We start from the raw sequence: 26,150 nt of genomic DNA on the forward strand, positions 1-26,150 counted from the left end.
CATTTATCTTTTATTGTTGAAGAGTTATTCTGCAGTAGCGGAATACAGTAATATCCTTTGTCAGAGTACTGGTTCTTACCAGTGAATGTAAAAAAATGTAACTGAAAACCAAAACAAGGAAAAATTCCGGGAATTCTAAAAAATTCCCGGGTTTTTCCCGGTTTTCTCCCGGACAAAAAAATTCCCGGGTTTTTCCAGGATCTCCTGGTTGTCCCGGGTCATATACACCCTGCTGTCATAATCTTTGACTGACTTGTAACCGTTTTGGCGCGAATGCGCAAAGAGCAGTCTTTGTTTCACTTTGCAGAAGTTAAGTTGTTATTTCACTTTTTAAAAGAACAGTCAAGTCTTGTGTTTTGTTAAAGTGGAAATTAAATGTATGAAGATTGATACAAAACTGTTTTCTTGATGATGTGACAATTAAGAAGAAGTATATGTGAATTTACAAGAAGTTTAATAAAAATGTGGATCATGAACACCAAGTCAAAAATTAATTCTACCATACCATTGTTCTGATCTGGGATTGTTGGATCATTAAGAATTTCCTGAAAAACGCATTTGTTAGGTCTTCAAATATTGCTAAAATACAGATCTGGACCTTCTAGCAGTCAACGTGGAATCACCCTAGAATCAACAAGATGAGCCATAACAACTTCGACGAAATCTACATGTGAATCCATTCAAGATAAGTGCCAAAATTAATGACTTTTTTACGATGACTTCATTATTTCCATTCTGACAATACCATCCACAGTCAATAACTTTGTTGTTGCCCGATAAAGCGAACATATGCTGCATGAGCAACATTATTAATCTGATTTCTAACCTACTTTGCAAGTGGTGGTATTGTGAGATGTCGATACCATCTGTGAATGTTCCATCCATTCAGAGGATTAGTTTTGATACCTTAACTTCAAATGTCTTTGCACTGCAAACACAGAATTACATTTTGCACACCTGAGAAAACAAAATTATTTCTGCTGCAGAGTAGCCACTTTGCAACACAAGACGGTAACCAGGCAAACAGAAGATAACCAACATCTAGCAACAGTGAGTATAAACTAGACAACATATTCGTTTCATCAATAACTGAGCCATGGTGCAGTGACCAATAGTTCTGACAATATAATACTTAGTAATATGTATTTTCTCTGTGAAACACCCTGTATTTTTACTGCGTTCAACACTACAGTCTTAAGATGAGTTGTGTATTATAAAGATACACTAGTCTGGCCTCAGCAACCAGAGACAGTGGTCATGCATGTGTGAGCTGTGTTTGAGTGAACGCATGTGTGTACATGATGTCTATTTCAGAAGAAGGCCTTCTGGCTGAAAGCTAACATGTTTAGTAGCTTTTTGTTACACCTGTCCATGAGTCAACATCTCCTATATATGGTTGAGTAGTAATGTATTATTTTCACAATATTATCAGATATACACTGACATGTTTTGGTGTTCTAAAGGAAATATAACTGTATCAATAAACTGACAGTCAAGTTTGTGCAAGATCAATAAAATCCACTTTTTCACAGACAAAACACCGACCAACATATATTTGATTCCATGAAAAATATTATGAATTAATGAAGAAATATGAGAATTTCTCAGAGTAAGCAAATTTGTTTCCTTATTTTGAAGAAAGTAAGTAACTTAATCAGATACCTGGGAACTGGTGGTTCTGAAGAATGGACAGAAACAGCTTTGTATTTTTCATCATTTCCTTCAATGATATCCTCAACTTCTGAAGCTCTCAGCAGTGAAACACTTGATGCCAGTACATGCTGACTCAGCCCTGAAACAAACGCAATGACAAATCTCAGACTTACAGTTAGGCAGTGGAAGGTTTACCATAAATTTACATAAGTAAATGCTATGAATGGTGAGCTGGACAAAATTAATTCATTCATTACCTCATAAATCGTGCTGTGTAAATCCCATGAGTAAGGAGAGATTTCTGAATGTGAAAAAAGTCAAGTTATACATTAAATGATGAAGTAGCAACTTTACGCTACGTTTGTAATATATACCCACAGCTAATTAAAAAAACAAAAACAATTGCATAATCATAACAAAATACAAACTTTAACAGCAAGAAATAAGGAAAATGGAAAATTAGTGTTTAACACCTCAATTGATGGCAAGGTCATTAGGGATGGAGAACAACCCCAGATTGGGGGAGGAAATCAGACGCACCCTTTTCAAGGAACAATTCCATTTAGCCTCAAGTGATTAACTCAAATCACAGTAGAACTAAATTCGGATTGTCGCATGAGGGTTGGAACTGCTGTCCTCTAAAATGCAAGTCCAGTACCTTAACACTACATCTCTTTGCTTGGCACTAAGAAATGAGAATACTGTTTACCCGTACACATTATAAATTGAAGTCCCCTGCCGCTTTTTTCCGTTTGTATACTATGGTTAATCTCAGCATCTACTGCGGAGATTTTAATATGGTTTTCACTAAAAGATGATTGATTCATGAGAAATGTCTGTGTATATAACTTATTGCTTATAGTAATAATGATTGGGCAATATACAGACTGTAACTGGTAGCAAATTTTACTGGTTTATGGAAAGAGATATTGTGTCAATGGTAGGAGCTACAAGCTGGTCAGCTAGGGCGGAGGCAGTATCTGATGGGAAAATAGTAAATAACCACTATAACTCCAGGCTAATCTCAAGAATTACTGTAGTGATTTCCACAAGGTTTTCGCTAATCAACAAATGTGTTCACAAAGGAGATTTGTGTGTATCTGTACATATTATAAATGATTGCCCACGTGCACATACTAAGTTTTAATTGTGAGAAATCGAGGCAGGTCACAGTTAATATACAAACTGAAGTAAGTTATTTTAATCAGATTGAAATAGAGGTGGCGGTTACCGCTGAAACAACCAGTTTTCTAATTTTTTTTTTTTTTTCTTTCCAGTGCCAGTTTAACCTTAGTGTTACAGATGCTCAAAATAACCAGTTTCTGAAATAACTAATTTTCAATTTTAATTCCCATTATTTCCTATAATAAACACAGAAATCAAACAAAGAATGAAAAATCTTGATGCCCACAGCTTCAAGACGCATGGAATTTTTATGTTAAACTATGAATTAATTGTTTTTTCTCCTTACATGATGTCACAAGTTTGCTGTGTATCATCCCGTTCTTAAATTTTTAAAGCAAATGGGGCATTGTACTTCACTGACACTGCACTTTGTAAAATACTTCCTGACTAGGGATGTCACCATTCTCTAATGCAACTAATGTCTGATGACAACAGCAAGGAACTACCATACAGACCAGCTGAGGCAAGTCTCGCACACTGCATGAACATGCATACAATCCAACAAGCCACACATTACGGTCTCGGTATATCTGTACCAGTTCTCATGCTATGTGTTTGTTGCTCATTTCTATTGGCATTTATATTAAACTAGTACCAATTCCTTTTTCCATTTTCTATAGTAACACAATATTTCAAAGCAGCAGAACTTTTACGAATTAAAATTACACAATTTTTTTAAAATGTTTATTTTAAAAACCAAAACTTTTAGCACTGTTGCTATGGCTATTTAATATTTCGTTTTTTTACCTGCTTATTAGTAAAAAATAGGAAACACTTGTTATGAACAAGACCAAACAACTACCGAAAAATGCCAGTTATTCAAAACTAAAATATTGGTATCACTTTAACCAGTCAATTTTTCCCATCCCTAGTTTGAAACATGCTTTCTCCTCAGAGGAAACTTACACATTCGTATTCACTATTCTGCATCTGCTGTAATGACTGAACATGTACCAAATTCTCTCTCCAACAGATATGACATATGGGTACGATTTTCAAGAGATTGACCAAATAATGTTATAGAGGAATGAAGTGATAGATCTATTTTATTTCAGAGATATGCTTAAGGTTATCTGTAGCCTTTATTAGAAAAGCTTATGAGTTGGGGCTGTTCACTGACCAGTAGTCTTGAAACATTATAAAACAATTTTATTTGAGATTGTATAAGCCTGAAGCACACTAATATTCATAAGCTATCGTGTGCTATGTAAACACTGAAAAATCTTAACATTATTTTGTTCCAGTTTCCTCTTGGGCAATTATTAGTATCACATATATACATCTAACGATATAAACTGTAAGACCCACTACAGTGTGTAGAAGAGTATGAAGGTATTAGTCGTGTTTTGTTTGTCTGTTGCGCAAGGGGAAAAGGCTGTCTATAAGACTCTGAGCATGCCCTGATCTCTATCTTACATTGATGATACCTGCAGCAGAAATGTTGTACAGTCCTCATCCGATAAGTCTCTAAATTTATCCAAGAGGATTTCAAGAGAACATTTTTCTATCAAAGATTAGCACTTAAGTTCTGTTAACTCTGTTCCAGTTTTGTATGGACTATACCAACTTCTTGTAAGTTATAACCCTACCAAGTCCATTAAACAATACTGGGTTCCATTAGTAAAGCATTATCTGAGTCAATGATACACGTGTGAATATGCTCTGTGTGATTCTATCTTGGTTATCAGTTAATAATGTTACAGAGGGTCAAATGCCTTTGGAAATCTGTGAAGACAGAATCTACCTATCCACACGAGTCTAATATTTGCAACATCTCACTTGTGAATAAAGCAACAAGAGATTTGTACCTGAATCTGTGGTGATTCAGTAAGAGAGTTCTAGGATTCTGCAACAGATGGATGTTTGTAATACTTTTAATTCATTCCATGCTTCTTTTATACTTTTTGTAAGCAGGAGTGACCTGCACTCTTTTTCAGTCATTCAAGACTAGGCACTGGACAAAAAATTCTAAATAAATGATTGGTGGGAAAGAGGCTCATTCCATAACATATACTGTTGTCTTCAGCCTGAAGACTGGTTTGATGCAGTTTTCCACATTAGACTATCCTATGCGAGCCTCTTCAATTCTGCGTAACTACAGCACCTATATCCATTGGAACCTCCTTTCATAGTCAAGCCTCTGTCTTCTTTAACAATTTTTCCCTCAATACTTTCCTCCATTATGAAACCGATAACTTCACATTGTCTTAGGATTTATCCTAAAACTGATCCAATCTTTTAGTCCAGTTGCACAATAAATTTCTCTCTCTCTCTCTCTCTCTCTCTCTCTCTCTCTCTCTCTCTCTCCCCCTCCATTAGTTAACCTATCTATTCATCCAATCATCTGCATTCTTCTGTAACAATATTTTCAAAAGCTTCTATATTCTTTTTGTCCCCACTGTTCATTGTCCATGATCGAAAAGAAAATTTCAGAAAATACTTCTCATCATTTAAATTTATATTCTTTGTTAGTAAATTTCCCTTCTCAGAAAGTTTTTCTTGCTAGTGCCAGTTTGCATTCACTTTACTTCTGCCATCAACAGTTATTTTGCTGCCCACAAACCAAACCTAATCTAATGATCTCAGTGTCACTTGATTCAAAGAACTAGTTTTATTTAAATATTCATTTTGTAACTCCTTTCCAACACAATATCCATTCCAATGGGCTGATCTTCCAAGACCTTTCCCTTCCCTGCCAGAATTACAAAGTTATTGGGAAGCCTTGAAGTTTTTACTTCTTCTACCTGAACCTTTATAAACTAGCTACTTATTTATTCTGTGTAACAATGTAGAAAGCTTTGGCAAGCCTGCACATGGGCTTGAGAGCAGTGAGGATATTTTACTTAAACACTTTCCTCTTCAAATTAAATTTGACTCCTTCACTACATGTGAATCTGTCAACAGTATCATTGCCTTTCATGTTCTTGCAGTATTGTGCATAATTTCAGGGAGCCAATGTTTTTCCTGCCAGTAAAACTTATACAGTGGTATCTGTATATGATCCACAAGTGCTTTCAAAACATGTCAAAATGCTGTTCATTCAACAATGAATAACGAATAATCTGCATCTCATGTAGTCAATTTTTACAGGATTTACTGAAAGACTTCCCAAATTTCCTCCACCTTTTCTGTTGCTGCAGAAGAAAGCCTAGCGAAGTTCTGAGCATATTACCAACAAAAGTTTTTCTCGGGGAGACACTTTATTGAAGACTGGGTGAAAGCAGCATCTAAGTACAGCAGCATAACAATGTTGTTAAAATATAACGATGTTCTTTTTTAAACACAAATAACTTGTCACTCTATTCTCAACACTGACAACTCTGCCATTTAGTGGCACTAAACAGCACCAGCAAATTTAACACTAATAAAAAAAAAAGTCTAAGTAAGAAGATAGGAAAAAGATTGTGCAATCCAAAGCAAAGTATGGGAGGGAATCATATTTCAATTAGGGGCACTTCTGAACAGTTTGAATTTCTGATGGCCAACAGGTAATAACAAAGTTCCATATCTAACTATACACAAGAGGACAGCTATTCAACAAATACAGTTTTGTTATATGAAAAATAAAAGCACATATCTGTTTTCAATGGTGTAGTTTTGCTGCTTAATATTAACCAAGGTAAATGAGATTCACTCAATTAATGATTTGGGAGATTCTCCATCTACATATGCTATATGCTATAAGCCACATGAAACACCTTTTCTCGACAAGTAACTGAGCTTTAATTTTAATGACCACGCATGAGGCAGACTTTAGCAACCCCTTTGAGGTAGATTTCAGGGATCAGCATGAGTCTACAATACTACCAGTTGTGGTGGGGGGTGCGAGGAGTGCAGTTTTGTTTTGTTTGAAACAATTGAAATGTTAATTTATGCTGTGTGTGTAGTTTATATTGGGTTTGTACAGGGCAATGTAATTTGTGCTGGTGTAGGCACATGGCGTTTGGCAAAAATTGAAACTTGGTCATTACTCCAATGATACCCTTGTATTTCTTGTGGGAGGACTACAGACCAGTTCTCAACAAAATCACAGTGGAGCACTAGCATAGTTCTTCAGCCTGTACACATCCTTTCACTTCTGCAATGTGGTGGTGTAGCAATTTCTTCAGATGCTGGTGTGTTACTGCTTTCACTGATCATTTACCACGTTCATCAATGAAACTGTCAAGGCAACAATTTTCTTAATCAGTTTACTTTCCTTCCATGTCGCATATGTAATTTCTGCAGAGTTATCTGCTACGTCTTCCAGGCCAAGTGTCTGTAAATACAGTCCTCCCTTTCCAGGGCAGCCACCACATTCTTGAAACAAACAAGTCTCTCGCTTTATGTCACATACTACTAATGACCTCATAGGTCCAATCAAGCTGTCATATGTCATGTGCTCTAGTAAGTTCTTCAAAGTTACCACACAAAATTCATGCAGTACATACATAAACAGACATCTCTAGGTGGGTGTGGAACTACCCACTTAGGTTGTAGTGCATAAAATTTTGATCTTCCAATATGAGAAGATATATAGTTGCTCTTATAAACTGCAAAAGTTTCTTTAATACTCCCGAGTCATGTACCTCTTCACTTTCACAACTTTTTGACCTTTAACTATAACAGTTACAGTGTCTTTTTTTGTTGGCAATCTGGTGAGAAAAGTCCAATCTGTCTTCCAGATAAAATGACTGCACAATCTGAACTTTAGCTGCATCTACAGTATGACCATAACAGGGATCTGGTCTTCCAAAGACTCCTTTTACAGACATCACATTTCTTGATTTATCTACTGTGTACTTTGATACCAATAGACCATGGTTCAAAATTGTTTTCTTTGAAAATGTCTCTGGAATATTAGTTAAAATTTTCACCTTGTCACTATAGGATGCACAATATTCAACAGCTGAATTAATATTTGTGAAAAATTCCTGGCAAGAGGTGCAGGAGTGTTTTGGTTCAGTTTCTACTTTGAAGAGTGAGGACAGTTGTAGTGTATTCATCCATAGCTTTAGTAATTTCTCTGCACTTTCTTGATCCATAGAGCTTATGACTCGACTTCACTGACCATGGTTTAGTAAGACCAACACCTACCTCTGTAGCTGACTGATTCATGGTATTTAACTCTTCCTCTATCGATGCAAAATCTGCATCATCTGCACCATTGGAGGCTTCACCTTGTTCAGATACAATCATTGTTGTTATTCTGCCAAAACATTTAGATCACGAAAAGTGGTCACTGGAAATATCTTCACTTTGAAACAGAATTATGGATGCGCAAATAGTCAGCACACTTCACTCTCCCGTGGCACCAGTCAGAAGACATTTTCACAAAACACACTGCAACTGTATCAACTGGCAAATTCTTCACGAAAACACAGAACTCTCTGGATGGTCTCAGATTTCTTAGAAGCCTCTTCAGTAAGCAAATTAGCACTGAACAACTATAATACAGAAATTTGCAATGATCAACCACAGCAAAGGAACTGACAAGAAACTACAACAAAGTGTAAGAAATATCTGCAACAAAAGCAATAGAAATAAATATTGTAAAAAAGAAATTAGTAAGAAAGAACTTCAGTGAAGACATACATTACCCTTCAGAGGTATTTAAAAAAAAAGAGAGAGAGAGATTTTTAAAATAAAACCTGTCCAACTTAAAAGAGGAAGCTTTCCTTTACAGAGAATACAGTGTTACATGGTACTTATCAACAGAAAAAAAAATCTAACTTTTCTGGACTGGCATTTTTGGAAGGGAAAAAAAACTGTAAATTATAAAAAAAACTGTAAATTATAAAAAAAATTCAAAAGGGGACAGAAAAAAAACTTTGACAGTTATGTCCAAATGGAGGATACCACTGCAATCATACAGCAAATATCTTTCAAATAAAAAAATTGTAACAAAATATCTAGAACTGTTACAGATACAGCATTTTAAAATTTTTTCTGAAATTCACATCTTAAAAATGGTGATCGCAGTGTCATCTTTGGAGTCCTGTATCTCGGGGCAGGAATTTTTTGAGATAACAAAAAAAATACGTGTTTCTTACTTACTCCTGAATTTTAACATATGCTAAATTCAGTGACATCCAAGACTACAAAGGTAACCCCCCCCCCCCGCCAAAAGCGATACGGATTATGCCTAATGGTCTTTTGACATATTTCACACTGGCTACAGTTATGAGGACATACATACAGAACAAGTTTTACTCTCTAATATGGTATTCATCTGGCATGGACACTGCTATTTACTAGTTTTTGTAGGTCTGTATTCCCACAATTTATTACTGTACATGTTCACTCGTTATTCTGACCCTTGATTCCTTTTGTTTTTTAGTCTATGTTCATACACTGAAATCTGCTTATTAGTTGCATCATAAATACGATGTCTTCGAAGTTGACCATTTCACCTCTTCATAGCTTTTATCATGGACACCTAGTACTAGTAACGTAACTTTGGTATTACAGTGCTTACGACATATTTAGATTTTACTGTGTAATATTTGGCAAGACAGTGTTATTGCTTTCCTGTTCACTGTTTTATTCCGTACATAGTTTCGATAATGACTCCTATACTTTGTATAGTATAGTGTTCTCATTTTATGTATTAGACCTGTATTTTAGTATTTTGTCTTCCTTTTTACTAGGCAACCAAAGTCTTTTTACTCTTTTATTGTGATTCAATTCAATGATGTACTTTTCCCATATACTACCTGTTATTTGTATGGTTTCTGCTTGTTCATATTTTTGTATTTATTGATATTTTATGAAAACTATTTAGGAGGCTACAAGTAATGCTGTCAGGTACTTTGGTACATTTCTCCACCTACAGATTCCCCTAATTTTCACATGATGTCTTCAGGCCCAGTACTAATTCTTTTATGTGAATTCGTTTCACATTTTTATACCCCCCTCCCCCTTACTGGAACTCTTCTGTCTTCTGCAAGCCAATGAATGCAATTGTAATAGTTACTAGATATCTTCCTTATTTATGTCATCTCTTTTGAATATATATTAGTGAACAGTACCACTGTCAGTAGTGACATTCCTCCTTTTTATGTCATGCTAGTTCTGTTTTACTTTTATTTATTTATTTCCCCTCCTTGCTCATTTTTTTCAAATACAGGTTGTTTCCTGAATGTTTCCTATCTGTCATTCCCTATTTTCATCTATGTTGACGGACTTTTTTGTTTCAGTGATGCTCATCCAGTAGCTTGTGCGTATGGATATCTTGTTGATGCTTTCCTAGGCTGTAACGATTACTTTTAGGCTAGTGGATTGGGTTGTCCTCCGGTGTTTTCTTGTCTGTAGATTCACCTACAGTTGAGTCGGCATTAAGTTGATTCCTGACAAATGTAGCAGCCTGGGTGTGGCAGCTTCGCGTGCCAAACTCAACCAACAGCTTAACATAACTGATTGTGGTCGTTTGGTTCTAAGTCGAGTGGAAGGACTGAACCAGGGACTTCGAAAGTGAGTACAAGTGCCAGAGTTTGTAGTGCTCATGAAGAGCACTGAAGATCACTTAATATTAGGTACAGAAAGCTGGTTAAAATCTGAAATTTATAGTATTGAGTTTTTTGAGGAAAATTTAAATGTGTATCGAAAAGAATAGGCAAATGGGAAATGGAGTTGGTCAATTTGTCGCAACGGGGAAAAAAAAAAAAAAAACTCAAATATACTGAGAGAGAAACTGAAGCTGCATATGTGACTGACTGAGCAAGACTTTGTATCAGGGTTGGCCATAAAATGATAATTGGGTCCTTCTATTTCTCACCAGACCCATCTCCTGGTGCAAGCGAAAACTTCAGAGAAAACCTCAGTTCATTTATCTATAAGTTTCCCAACCATACTGTAATCATCAGGAGACTTTAATAATCTTACAATTAATTGGGAAAATTATACTTTTGTTAGTGGCAGGCATGATAAGACATCCTCTGAAACTTTACAAAATGCTTTCTCTGAAAACTACCTGGAACAGAAATATTGTTGCTGTTGTGGTCTTCAGTCCTGAGACTGGTTTGATGCAGCTCTCCATCCTGTGCGAGCTTCTTCATCTCCCAGTACTTACTGCAACCTACATCCTTCTGAATCTGCTTAGTGTATTCATCTCTTGGTCTCCCTCTATGATTTTTACCCTCCACACTGCCCTCCAATGCTAAATTTGTGATCCCTTGATGCCTCAAAACATGTCCTACCAACCGATCCCTTCTTCTAGTCAAGTTGTGCCACAAACTTCTCTTCTCCCCAATCCTATTCAATACCTCCTCATTAGTTACGTGATCTACCCACCTTATCTTCAGCATTCTTCTGTAGCACCACATTTCGAAAGCTTCTATTCTCTTCTTGTCCAAACTGGTTATCGTCCATGTTTCACTTCCATACATGGCTACACTCCATACAAATACTTTCAGAAACGACTTCCTGACACTTAAATCTATACTCGATGTTAACAAATTTCTCTTCTTCAGAAACGATTTCCTTGCCATTGCCAGTCTACATTTTATATCCTCTCTACTTCGACCATCATCAGTTATTTTACTCCCTAAATAGCAAAACTCCTTTACTACTTTAAGTGTCTCATTTCCTAATCTAATCCCCTCAGCATCACCCGATTTAATTCGACTACATTCCATTATCCTCGTTTTGCTTTTGTTGATGTTCATCTTATATCCTCCTTTCAAGACACTGTCCATTCCGTTCATAAATAACTCTACCTCAAGTTTAAAAGAATAGTTGGCCATGCACTGTACAAATATTTACCCAGTAGACTAGTTCACAATGGGAGGGAACCTGCATGATACACAGTCGCTGTAAAGAAATTTCTAAGGGAACAGAGATTACTGCATGGTGTAAAACAAAGTGTATGGATATATATAGAGTGTTGCTGAATGAAGCGTGTTTGTCTGTGCTTGATGCCTTCCTTCAGTGACTATCTTAGCAAAATAATGTCAAATGACATTTCACAAAAGCCAAAAAAATTCTGGTCATATGTAAAGGCTGTTAGTGGCACCAAAGTTAGTGTCCAGTCTCAAGCAAATGAGACAGGAACTGAAATGGAAGGTAGCAAAGCAAGAGCCGAAATACTTAACTCCATTTTTAAACATTCTTTTACGGAGGAAAACCAGGAGAACTGCTCCAATTTAATCCTTGTACTACTGAAAAGATTAATGAAACAAGTATTAGTGACAGTGGTGTTGAGAAACAGCTGAAATCGTTAAAAATGAACCAAGTTCCAAGGCCTGATGGAATTCCTGTCAGATTCTGTACTGAATTTGCTACTGAGTTAGCCCCTCTTGTAAAGTAATCCAAGAAACAACCACCCAATATCATTGACGTCGATTTGTTGTAGAATCTTCGAACACATTCTGAGCTCAAACATAATCAGGTATCTTGCACAGAATGACTTCCTCATTGCCAACCAGCACAGATTTTGAAAACATCAATCATGTGAAACCCAACTTGCACTTTTCTCAAATGACACACTGAAAACTTTGGATCAAGGCAACTGGGTAGAGCACAGTATTTTGATTTCCGAAAAGAACTTGACTCACTACCACATCTATGCTATTGTAGGTAAGACTTTGGTTCATTGGTAGAATACTGGGAAAGTGCAATGAATCTACAAAAGAGATTGCTTACAAACCACTCGCGTTACCCATCTTAGAATACTGCCCCAGTGTGTGGGACCCATACCAGATAGGACTGACGAAGGATATTGAATGCATACAGAGAAGGGCAGCATGTATGGTCACAGGTTTGTTAAAATCCACAGGAGTGTGTCACAAGACATACTGAACGAACTGAACTGACAAACTCTCTAAGACAGATGAAAACCATACTGAGATAGTCTATTAACAAAGTTTCAAGAACTGGCTTTAAATGGTTACTCTAGGAATATACTACAACACCCTAAGTACCACTCACACAGAGATCATGAGCATAAAATTAGAATAATTACTGCACACACAGGGGCAATCAAACTATCATTCTTCCCATGCTCCATACATGAATGGAACAGGACGAAACCCTAATAACTGATACAATGCGACATATCCTCTCCCATGCACCTCATGGTGGTTTGTAGATGTAAATGTAGAACATTATTTTGCAAATGTCTCTATAGCAACATCTCAGTGTTGTCTCAGCTATGAGCACAGTTACTGTTTTCACATAGCCATCAGTGCTTCACAGTCGAAAGCTGGCAACAGTGCTGCGAGCTGTCAGGTATCTTATGCTGTCTGAACTACAGTAGTTAATGCCTGACCCCCTTCTCTGTCACTGGTAGCTGAGTCATATTTCTTACACTTCCTTGCTCTGACACTGCTCTGATGGTAAATGACACAAATGCCTATCTCACTGAATTATTCATTTTATGTAGTACTGACACCTTTGACTCACGACGTTCAATCGCGGAGGTTCTGAGTTGCACAGATAGCACAACAAAAGGACTGTTAAACAAGTAAGCTTTCACCCAAAAAAGACCACTGAAATCACTCACACACACACACACACACACACACATGCAACTTTCACATGAATGACGCAGCCAGGCACTGTGGTAACATGCTTGCACACGCCCGTTTTTTGTCTAATTCTGTAGAAGGCCTTTTTGGCCGAAAGCTTACTTGTTTGACAGTCTTTTTGATGTGCCTATCTGTTCAACTCAGCTTCGCTATACAGTGAGTGGCAACTATCCTTTTCATAATACTGTCATTACTCCATCCTGATTTTCCATTACAAATTCATAGCAAATCCTTGACTGTACTTGAATGTATTACATTACAGGTTTCCTTTCACTTGTATGCATCTTTTGTTTCATTTATACAATAGCACTACAGCATCTTATTATGTATTTGTTTGATGGCTTGTAAATTTACTGTATAGGACCTGAAGATAACTCTACTGAGGGAGGCAAACTGGTAACCCAAATTAGAACCTATAAAATGGCTCGAATGGAATATTATTTTCACAATTCAAAGTTTTCAGGGATGAACATTGATTGTCAGCTAACATGGAAAGAACATATAAAGATACTTGCAAAAAGAATGTCATCAGCATTTTATGCTCGTGGGGTGTTAGAATCAAGTTGATAATGGTCATTGTCTTGTGGTGACACATAGGCCGTCCCACATAAAACCGAAACACCTCACACACCAGTTAATCATCTAAGGGACCAAACTGCTGAGGTCATCAGTCCCTAAACTTATGCACAACTTAAACTAACTTACACTAACTCATGCTAAGAACAACACACACATCCATGCCCGAGGGAGGACTCGAACCTCCGGCGGGAGAGGGCATTCAATCCGTGACATGACGCCTCAAACTGCGCCTCAAATTGTGTCATCGTGTACTAAATGATATGAAATTAAAAATCTATTGTGTGAGTGTGGTGCAAGAGTTGAAATCTGAGGAACAGGAAAGAAGTGTTCATTATTGTAACTGGCTGTTTACATCAACTGCTAATGGTTACTTGGACTCCTTGATTTTCATTTGTCAGGTTAAGTAAACTCCCAGAATCGCACATACCAGTCACAGAACAACTCACATCTTCTGTGTGAAGAACCGCAACCCTCAGAGAAGATATAGCTATTTGGTCTGTGTTGTCCGGCATGCACATTACTGACCTCACATTTTTCAATTACACTTTAAATAGTGCCAAATATCTAGAGATCTTTAACTCTTTCTGTGCACAATTTACAGTTGTAGAGAAGCTGTATATAGTATTCCAACAATATGGAGCAACTGCTCACACATCCAACCAAAGTATGGTTCATATCATCAACATGTTCCCTGTAAACAGATTTGTCCGTAGAAGCTTTTGACCCTCAAAGTCCTCAGACTCAACACTGTGTAATTTTTATTTATGGGGCACGCTAAAAAGCAACATGTATGCTGACAATTCTTGCATAACAGACAATCTTAAACGGAACTAACATCACACTTGCAGCATTACAGTGTGTTGCTGATAATGACATCACACGAAGTCAATGATGCCTCAACGCCCATAGCTACCACTTCCAGCATGTCTTATAAAACAGATAACTACATGTTTTTTTTAAATATTACTATTAACTATTCTTTTTTAGTTTGTTCAACATTACTTGAATATTAGGTGTGAGGCATACCAGTTTTATGTGGGGCACCCTCTACTATGTTTACATACACTCACTTCTTAGGTATGGGATTTTTTTCTGGGGATCGGAGGCACAAAGCATGGACTCTGTTTTTAAGTTGCAGAAAAAGGCCTTAAAAATGATAGCTGGAAGTAGCAGTCGAGCTCATTGTAAAGATCTACTTAAAAAATTGAGCATTCTTTCTGCACTAAGCTGAGTACATCTACATGCACCAACTAGGAATACAAGGAAACACACAGCCGTATAAAGGTCCGGTCACCTATGTCCAGGCTATGACAGGACTGAGTGCCGGATAAGTGACGCCTATGCTCCGGCACCTTCCTTTAGGAGCCATAAGTAACTGAGGCTCATTCTAGTACTGCCTCAGAAGTGGTGGTCTGAGTGTGTTGGTGAAAGTTGTAAATATGTGTGCTAACTTACATAATAATGAATTAGTGCTTTAAAGGGAGGGGGGATGGGGACCGAGAGGAGGGGTTGAATTGGGGATCCACAGTGCCTGAAAGACAAGACCAGTACAGCAAGGGTTTTGAACATTATTTTCTCATCTCATGGATGACGAGACAAAGTTTTCTGAATATTTTAAGATGATGCAGCACATCTTTGTCAACTTTTAAACAAACTAGAAACAAAACTGAGGAAAAAATGACACTTTCTGGAAACTATCAATTTCATCCAAGAGTGCCTAGCTGTCTTTGTACTTGGTATTCTGGAATATTTCATTTGTCTGGACAAACACAGGAAACTTCAAACTACTTCTATTAATCTTTCCACATCCATTGTTTGTACAGAACACAGTCTTGCACAGCCTACAAAACAATTCTACCGTCATGTCCCTTGACTTGAAAAATTAAACAGAACAAATTCAGCCCGGCATGATCTCAGCTCACTGATATTCCTCGAGCATGACATGGTCATGCCTGGACTGTGACATTTATTTTATTGGTATATTTCATCCTCTGAGTGATGGCCAATGCACAGGTGCCTCAGCACAGACATGGCCTGGACATGTGTGACTGGACCCTAAGAGATACAACATATTGTATCACTGAATTACATCAATAAGAACGCAATGAAAGTAGTTTACAAGTCTCTAACACTGAACAACTTATGGCCCAGAGGCCCATGCTTGTCCTTATACAGACGCTATCCATGTCAGTTGTTGCTGCTGTAGTGCTACATGCGAATAGTGGACCTAATGATGACGGTCAGAGCCTAGGGTGCCCCTGGCAGCCACCACAGGTTGTTGCAGGTGTGGCACTTGAATGTCGGCACACACTGCACTTGATGTAGTGGCCCCACTTACATCTGCTGTCAGCTGTAGGTGTAGTAACTAGTGGAGTACTATGCTTCTCATTCCTTGCGGCAGGAAAGACCAGGCATCGCTGTCCACAATGCTTTAACTGAAGAGGCAGCCAGTCATGCAAAGTGCCTGATCCACCCGGACTGGCGCGTACAGGCTTAACTGAGTGAGACAAGGGCACTCCTGCCGGCCACAGAGTCCGAGAAAACTGTGGACATGACTAGCAGTAGGGAAGCAAGAGTCATCTGAACACTGGAATCAATGTTGATGGGCACCAGCATGAGAAGCAACGATGGCAAACAGGAGTAGAGAGGCTCTGGTGATGGTGAGCGTGGTTACATTCCTGCTGGCGGAGGCACTGACACAAGACACAGAAAGCAAACCTGCCGTTTGAACAGATGAAACTCCACTCTCCGAGGTAGGTGGGTATGACCAAGCCTGCTTGACTCTCAGAGCAGCCAGGGCCAATGAAGGACATGGCATCAGGCCCACAGCCTGAGGAGGGGGCCATGCCCATACTGGGAGGCAGCTTGTTTCAGTGGCATGCCACAAGTTGATCTTTGGTGCAAACAATGAAGATACTGTGATTGCACTGGCTGTGGACAATGTCTGAATGCCCTGTCCCAGACTGGTGCAACACATATGAATGTGGGCAAATCCAATGCAACTTGGGGCACTTGCATGGCAGCAAGAGTTTCAGCAGTATGAGCAGCTGATGACCACGCAGGAGCTCGGTGGGACTCTAGGCCCCAACTGGAATCATTCTGCAAAAAACAGGAAATCTACGTACTTGCAAATCTTCGTCTTAAAACATTCGGGCAAGGTGTTCCACCTCGCCATCTGACTGGCGATGGAAGGGGTATGTCTTGGCACAGTGAATGCCATTATGTGTACAAAAATATTTGAAACATTGGACAATGAACTCAAGATGTTTGTCTGAAACCAGGGAGTAAACAAGCCTTCTACAGGGAATATCTCTGACAGGGGATCGACAGATGGACAACAAACAATACAACAACACAAGAAAAATGAGAAGTGTTTAAAAAAGCAACAGCAAAAGCAATCTTTCCCAAGGCTATGTAGGGAACATCCATGGCAAAAAAACAGTGTGTAGTACAACTCACTGAACTAAACAGTTTTGGCAGGCTGCAACATCTACATCACACTCCCCAAGCCACTTAACGGTATTTGGCAGAGGGTACTTCTGGTTCCATTAACTGATCCCTTCTTCCCTCTTTCACTCACAAATGATGCATGGGAAGAATGACTGTCAGTGAACCTCTGTATTAGGTCTAATTTCTTGAATTTTCTCATCATGTTAATTTTACAAGATGTTGGCTGTATGGGAGGAAGTAGTATGTTGTCCAACTCTTCCTCTCTTGTAACATCTGTTACTGGAATTTGTTGAGCATCTCTGTAATGGTCTTACACAAACTAAATGACACTGTGGTAAAATATGCTGCTCTGTATCGAATATTCTCTCTTCCTCTCCCCGATAAGTCCTATCAGATAAGGATTGCAAACCGACCAGTTTGTCATCAATAGTGTAGTTGTACAGAATGTGATTTCTTCTCCTACATATGCACAATATGTTACACTTATTCACGTTCGGAGTTAACTGCTAGAGCCTGCACCATTCATAAATCCTCTGCATGTCATTCTGCAAATTGATACTGTCTTCTGACAATGCTACTTTCCTATAGGCAACAGATCTCATCTGCAAACAGCCTTAAAGAGCTTTCAATGCTTTTACTAGATCATTTATATACACTGTAAACAGTAACGGTACATCACATTTCCCTGTGGTCCTCCAGAAACTACATTAAATCTGTCAATTTTATTCCATTAAGAGTGACTTACTGTGTTCTATCTGCAAATAATTCTTGAATCCAGTTGAATATGATCTGAAAGTCAAAAAGCATGTTTCATAATTTTAAAACAGATTGACATCAGGCCTATAATAAAGTAAATCTGTGCTATGAACCTTCTTAAAACAGGAATGACCTGTACTTATTTCCAGTCGCCCTTCGTTAGTCCAACAATCTACAATAAACTGGTGCTAGAAGGAGAGCAAGTTATTTTGCGCAATCTTTGTAGAATCTTATAGGTATCTCATCTGGTCCTGATGCCTTTCCACTACTAAGCAATTGTAGTTGCTTTTCTATTTCCACGATCGATTATCTCAATATCTGCCATTTCGAATTTCATATGATGATTGAAAGGAGGGACTGTATAACTATCTTCTGTGTGTAACAGTTTCAAAAAACCTAATTCAGTATTTTGGCCTTCTCTCCGTTATCTTCCATTCAGTACCAGTGTTATCATTGAGTGAATGAATAGAGGGTTTAGACCACTTACTGATTTTACATATGATCAAAATCTCTTCAAGTTTTTATTCAGATCAGTTGAGAAAATTCTACTTGCAATGTCATTCAACGCTTCTATTATTGCTCTCCTCATACTCATTTTCACTTCTTTCAGGAACAAGGTGTTCCTCCCCCCAATTGATGCCTGGCCAAAATGCACGGCAGTGTGTGCCAACAGTTGAGTACGAGAGATGCCTCAGTGACCCTCAATGTAATAAGAGGAGGACCTCCTGCCGCAGAACTGCTGGAACCACGAAATGAAGATTAAACCCTTTAATCGACACGAATGCCATCCAAGAGAGAGAGGCGATGACGTAATGTATAAAAATTCTGAAGCGGGTCCATGTGCAGCCGGGCATATGGTCGAGCCACAGATGTCATGCATACCACCTGCCAGAGCAATGGTTCCACCACCATGGCAGAGGCAATGTGGGAAGCCATTCACAGTGTGCCTTGCCTCTGCGTCCAGCTAAAAACAAAGTAGTTCTTCCTGGTTGAACGAGTGGTCAGGGCTCATCGGAAGCCAGGTCTGAACACCTGCAATCGCCTGTTACAATGTGAGATGGAAATCGATCTCATAATTGTTAATGGGACAAGAACAGCCAAACACTGAAGACAATGAGCAGCTTTGTCCAGTAAGGACAGTGAGTGGCTAACAGGGGAACCAAGGAGTTATGGACAGTAATTAAATGAAATTTTGCATCATAGAAAAACACATGGATTTTTTAAAGGTCTACATCTACATCTACATTTATCAAGAGGTTATTATTCCACCTGAGAACAATGTTACTGAGCCAATGTGTTTTCGACGCAAAGACAATTGGTTGTTCAGAGCCATCTGAATGGTGATGGGCCCCCATCCCACACGGGACGTGTCTGTGGCCAGGACCACATGCTTCTGGGTTGAAATGTTGCAAGAAACAACACAGAGGGAAGACAATCCTTATGTCACAAAGCATGCTCACAGTCCGCAGACAAAAAAAGTATTTTTCCAAAGCAACAGATTCAAGGGATGGGCAATAGTAGCCACTCTGGGAATGAACATGAGATATCATGCCACATTGCTGAGGAATGCCTGAAGTTCTCATAGAGTAGACGAACGAGGCAAAGCGGTAATGGTGGCAACATGTTTTTCCATGGGACATAAACCCTGCCAGGAAATTTCATGAGCCAAATACACAAAGGAAGGCTGGAGAAAGTGGGACTAGCAAAATTAAATTTGGGGGTCCCGGCCTGTTAAACAGTCAACAAAGAACGAAGGTTACGTAGGTGATCCTCCGAGGTAGCACCAGTCACAGTGATGTTATCAAGATAGTTAATGCAATAAGGGACAACTGTCATAACCTGTTCTATGAAACACTGAAACATGGCAGGTTCATTAGCAACCCCAAACATTAGCCGCTGATACTGACAAGGGGCGAAAAACATATTAACCGCAAGAACTTTTTTCATGCCTCATCCAGCAAAATATGAATGTAGGCTTCTGCAAAGTCGATTTTCGAAAAGAATTAACCCCCAGCCAACTTTGTGAGCAATTTCCTCTGGGCAGGGGGAGGGGTAAATGTCTAAGACTGCCAGTACATTAATAGTGACCTTGAAGTCACCACAGAGCCGTAGCTGACAGGACAGATTCTTTACGATCACTAAGGGCGTACTCCGATCACTTGAGGATACTGGTCTAATCACTACCAATAGTATTAAGCGATCCAGCTCTGTCTTAACCTGCTCATGTAAAACTACTGACACCGGCAGGACCCGAACAAAGCGAGGGCGTGTGGAGAGTTTGAAGGTGATGTGTGCCATGAAGTTGTTTGCGCAACCTAACCCTGCTCTGAACACTTCAACTCTTGCTGTCACTAGTTTGTGATTATAGTGTTAGTGAAGGTTATAGTTATCCATAACTTGACTAAAGCGACTGTTTGTTTCACTTCATTATTAGTTCTTGTTTTTTATTGTTTCTTATTTACTTTGTCAATTACCGTACCAACATTGTCTTATTCCCATTTTTATTTACCGGTTTATTATCACATCCCTGTTCTTGTTAATCATTGGCATCATTGATAGTACACTTTTTGTGTACAGATTATTGTAGTTCTATTCACCTAGTTTCTTTTCTTGTCACTACTCAACTGTTTAACAACTTTTGCAAATCCTGCTAACCTTGGCCATAAGACCTCCCTCCTTTCTGAAGATATCACCGCTTCCCCTTCCGGGAACCTGTCTCTGCCCCCCCCCCCCCCAACTTAGCATGTTTCATTATGCTTTGTTCCCTTGGTAGTGCAGACCCATCACATGTGTCCATAAGCCACATCATAACATTCTTCACCTGAAGGCACTAAGCTCCATGTTGCAAACGCATATGTCCAAATTTTCAAGAACAGACAGACATCCATGTAATACTGACATCCATGTAATACTTTTGTCGGAGACCTGGATCAAACCAACTATTCCCACAAGTTCGGCATATCTAGACCGCCACATCTTTCTAAGATTCAACACACATAAATAGGTGAGGGGAAGGAGTAGGGGTGTACATATGCTCCGATTTATCACAAACAAGTGGAATATATGTTCACAGAAATCAAATCCCTTAACAGAAAGTGCCTGATATGCGTCCTCTACCAACCTCTGTTAAGTGGCTGTGTTTGCCTTTGAATGTGCTCTTTCAAATATTGAATCGACTTATGAGCATATAATTATAGCTAGTGACACCAACATCAATTTTCTACACAGCAGTTCTTCCAGTCTGAAGTTTATGCGAATGCTTTCTTCTCCAAAGTGTTGCTATAGAGCAATTTGTACTTCTCAAACACTTGCACCTAGCATGTCTACCAATGACATAATTTTCATGACAATCTCACTAGAATGACCCAGAAAGAAACATCAACTGATTACACACCAAAGCCTCAAACACATTAATTTATCTGAACCTGCAACTGAGGCACAAGAAATAGCTTGCAGTAAATCTTCTACTCCCTTCTTGGACATAAATGAAAAATTTCACAAAATTACTGACTCACTTAAATGACAAATATGCTCCCTTAACAATCAGAAAAGTAAACCTGTGCCCTGGCTACGTGAAGAACTAAAACAGGTCATGAATCACAGACACACTGTACATCAAGCATACAAACTATGCCCTATGCATGAAAATAATATTGCTTTCAAGGAGAGACATCTGGTTTTATGTAAGTGACGGAAAAGAATTTGATGTGACATAAACAAATATGATGACCACTATTAAGTAATACATGAGGTAGAAATGTAAGTAACATTACTGCACTGTAATATGGTTATGTTAGCGTGAGTTATGGAATGTCCATCACATGGAGGCAGATAGTATCTATGCAGACATGCGATGCTCTTTCACGTTTATTTCAGGTGCTTGATAACGGCACGGCCAAAATTTGCCAATAGCATGATTTTAATTAAGCGGGACAGCCCACAACGGACAATATTTTCCTTTAGCAGAAACAGAACGGAGTAAGTTAATCTGTGAGAAATAATAAACTCAGGCACGCCCATATATTAACCAACAACAGAAGTACTCCAGCTGATCAAATTATCCCAGCCAAAGAACTGAACCAGTACTCCGCACAACCTACAACTAAAACAAAACAGACACTACTCAAGTATTACCCGGGCGTAAACTACTAATGCTATGAAAAATTCTATCTAAACCATATTACTCGCATATAAAACAAACCACAATGCGAACCAGATTGACATTAATTTTTTTTCTTCTTTTTGACTCAGTTGCATCGCAGTCCAAATGATGTACCTTATTACTGACCATCTGCTGCCCACTATAATATATATCGCCTTTCGTTACTGACATATTTGCATTCTTCCTCCACTATCAATGACATTAGAATATATAGTCCACAATCAGACAATTAAAAAAAAATCTATTAGACAAATACCAACCAGGTTTCCATAACATCGCAACACAACATCCATCTGCCTTTGTAAAGGTAACAGATGTCCTGAAGTTCGCCACTGATGCAAAAGAGGTGACTTCTTAGCAGCCTAAATTTCTTGCTAAGTGCAGTGAAATAGCTTCGTTCCCACCTGACGTCTCGCCAGCAATGTGTCATGTCCATCACCATAAAGTCACAATGGAGGCAGGTAGTATCAGGCATCCCAGGATTGGGTTGCTGATTTTGGGAGGGAGGGGGGGGGGGGGAGTGGGGAGTGACCAAAGAGTGAAGTCATCAGTTCCATCAGATTAGGGAAGGAAATTGATCATGCCCTTTCAAAAGAACCATCCCAGCATTTGCATTAAGTGATTTGGCAAATCACAGAAAACCTAAATCAGGATGCCTGGATGCAGTTTGAACCGTTGTCCTCCCGAATGCGAGTCCAGTGTGCTAACCACTGCATCACGTCACTCAGTTGTATCCCCAGACTTCAGTATCAGGTCCTATACTTTTTTCATTGTATGTAAATGATGTCCCATTGCAAATGCCACATGTACGCAAAATGTATCTAGAAGCAATACAATACCAATAAATCTGAAAACAGCTATCGAGAATCTCAATACCGACCTGGAAGTGCTTTCAAAGTGGGCAAAGAACATAGTGTTAAAGCTCAAGCCATTTAAAACTGAAGCAGTACTGTTGGCCATTCAAGGCTGATTAGCCTGTGTGCCCCTCAATGTGTCATCTTTATGATGAGTATCAATCTGTCCTTTTCACAACTGTCAATATTCCAACCTGAACTATATCAGAAAACTTCTATTTTGTACACCTGTAAATTCTTTTATGCCTGCCTCTATCATTATTGTTATTATTGACATCACTACTACTACCACTACTACTACCACTACTACTACTACTACTACTATCATTATTAGTGGCAGCAGGAGCAGCAGCAGTAGTAGAAATATTGACAGTATTAACTTTATTAGTTCATAGTCGGTATCACCTACACACACCGTCTCTACATGCAAAGAAATCATTTTGATACTATTTGTCATACTAAAGTTATTATTTCTTAGGTAACTATGATGTACATAAGATACGGTATGTGTGAAACACTGATCCAATCTAAGAGGTGGCTTGATGGCCTCAATATCAGATTAAATAAATAAATAAATAAATCTGGGGCAAACAAATATGAAAACTCAGAAGACAAGGAAGCCAATTTGTGATAAGGCACTTGGTCTCACAACAGATGCAAAGCATCTGCAAAAGAAAAACCACAAGTAGCAAAGACAACTAACCCAAACAAATTTTAGGTACTCGCATTGTTAACCATCAAGTATGTAATGGAACAGACAACTGACTTGTAAACTGTGTCAGCTGGGAATTGGCCGAGAATAAGAATCTGTTACCAAAGCTAGACACATGCCTGAAGTGGGGACTCTAACCTGGCATACGTTTCCACGTTGAATAGGGATGCAGTTGCCCCGTTCTGCGTTGCAGAATTAATGGCATATCCATCGCCTGCACTTCAGTGAAAAGTTTGCTGTGGCCTGCAGGCAATGGCAAAACAATTTGAATACTGCCGTTCAATGGTTTCTACAATGATTCCTGAAGGGGTAGAGATCAGCATACCACTGCTTAAAGCTCTATATAGAGAAAGTACGGCGAACTTGCCGGTGCCCGCTATTTTGGACCCACTGCACTGCTGGTGATACATTGACTTCTGCAGAATATTTAGCTGAGTATATTAAAGAAGTCAACTCAACTGTCTAATGCACTGCCTAAGCATTAAATTTTCCATTTAAAAACCATTCACCCTGAAGACCCATACAGACATACCATCATTTTACCATCCCATAGACACCCGTATGGGGGGCTTAGAAATAGCCTTCCTGGCACTGACTACAACTGTAAGAGTTGAAAACAAATAAATCGTCAGATTTGATAAGATTCCCACTTCGGTTCCATATAGTGTACTCTACACGTGGTATCGAGTTTGAACACCTGTTTTCGTAATTAGCGTTAAATTGGTCCTATCCAATAGTCAGCTGGACAGAAGGGAACCAATATTAGTTTGCAAGTGCAAGGAAAAATCTATCACTAATTTAAAGCGCTATATCGACTTATTTCTTGTTCCTGCTACTCGGTACCATGAAAATTAGCCCAATGTCTTGTTGTAGGAGATAAAGCATTGTATTCAAATATATATGAGCGGTACCTTAGTAAACAGAATTGATAAACACGCCTATATGATTATGCATGATTTATATTTTTGTCAAATCTATTTCATAAAATTTTGTCTGGAAGTTGTTCTATGACATTAGGAGAATGATTACAAAAGTGCCAAGAGAATACAATATTTGTAAAATGTGCTTGAATAAAAACCAGGCCTATGATCAAAAATAGGCTGTAGGAAATAGTAACAACTGTATTAATATTAATACAATGTAGATTACCGGCCAGGTTGCAACAGTAATTGTAGTCTCCTGGTAACATTAAGGACTGCTGAATGATAGGTAGTAGGTTCGGTATTGCCCAGGTTTTTTTTTTTTCCATATATAGAGTGGAGCAAAGTGTAACTTATTATTGTGAGCATCGTAAATATAAGATTATAAGTTTAAACCATACTGTACAGTCACATCACTGAGGCATTATTCTACTTAAAACTTCGAAGATGCACGACACTTCCTATGCTTCACACATAACACTTGGGCCCGCAATGGCTGCTAATGTCACGTGATGTGGTTTCAGCCAATCCTGAACTGTGGACAGAGGTAAACGCAGGGGAAAAGGATGGCATACACTCCTCTAAACAGAGATTTACTGCTGCTATGTGACCCCTCCACCTTTTTAGTGAGTTACATGACTTGGTGCAGGCCCCACACTTGTGTTGTACAAAACACGATGGGCACAAAGAAGTGGCATTCACTGTTCCTGCTACCAAAGACGCGTTTGTGCATGTCGGCCTTATTGGCAGCTACCTCCTCTTCTTGCTGCACATTAGACCATGTGCCAGGGCTGCATGCTGTCAACAATGTTGACACCACACCAGACTTTTAATTCGCAGCCCATAGTGCAGGAGACCACGAAAGACCATGCAATATTCAAAACCTCTTCTAATATGTGGTCCTCCAACTGAAGGGCACAATGACACTGCTTCTTATCTGGAGACGAACAAATGATTGCATCTCTGACCATGGTGTCCACATAAGACTCCCGAGACTTAACTGTGATGAACCAAGAATCACGGTTGAGGCCATGAAGTTCTGTCAACCAAGATTGATATGATTACATTGGCTGCTTGCGATACTGGTAGAATTCAAAATGTGCAGTGACTAATGTGTAAACTTGTGGTGTCAGGAGGGCAGCAAACGAAACATGTTGTCAAAAGAAAGCGGCACTGATTCTTGCAATGAAGCTAATTCGCACAGTAAGTGGTACATATGAGGGGGTCCCAACTGTAAGAAAGGAGCTTTACAGACCTCCATATAAGGAGGCCCCACTGCAAGAAAGGAGCCTCGCAGACCTCCAAGTTGACCACCCGCAATGCCAAGAAATGTTGGTGAAGCTGTTTCTCATAAACTTCCCACTTTTCCGAGGG

At 38.9% G+C, this 26,150-nt stretch overlaps 1 protein-coding gene across 1 annotated transcript in view; it reads right to left on the reverse strand.

The window, feature by feature from the left end:
* The window catches only part of LOC126203621 (SWI/SNF-related matrix-associated actin-dependent regulator of chromatin subfamily B member 1), a 148,386-nt gene that overhangs the window by 116,199 nt on the left and 6,037 nt on the right, over nt 1-26,150 (reverse strand). The window contains exon 3 of the mRNA XM_049937991.1: nt 1,663-1,792. Within this exon, the coding sequence (XP_049793948.1) occupies nt 1,663-1,792 (130 nt within the window). The remainder of the gene's footprint in view (nt 1-1,662; nt 1,793-26,150) is intronic.

The sequence above is a fragment of the Schistocerca nitens genome, chromosome 9, assembly GCF_023898315.1.
Source record: "Schistocerca nitens isolate TAMUIC-IGC-003100 chromosome 9, iqSchNite1.1, whole genome shotgun sequence".
Classification (NCBI taxonomy): domain Eukaryota; kingdom Metazoa; phylum Arthropoda; class Insecta; order Orthoptera; family Acrididae; genus Schistocerca; species Schistocerca nitens.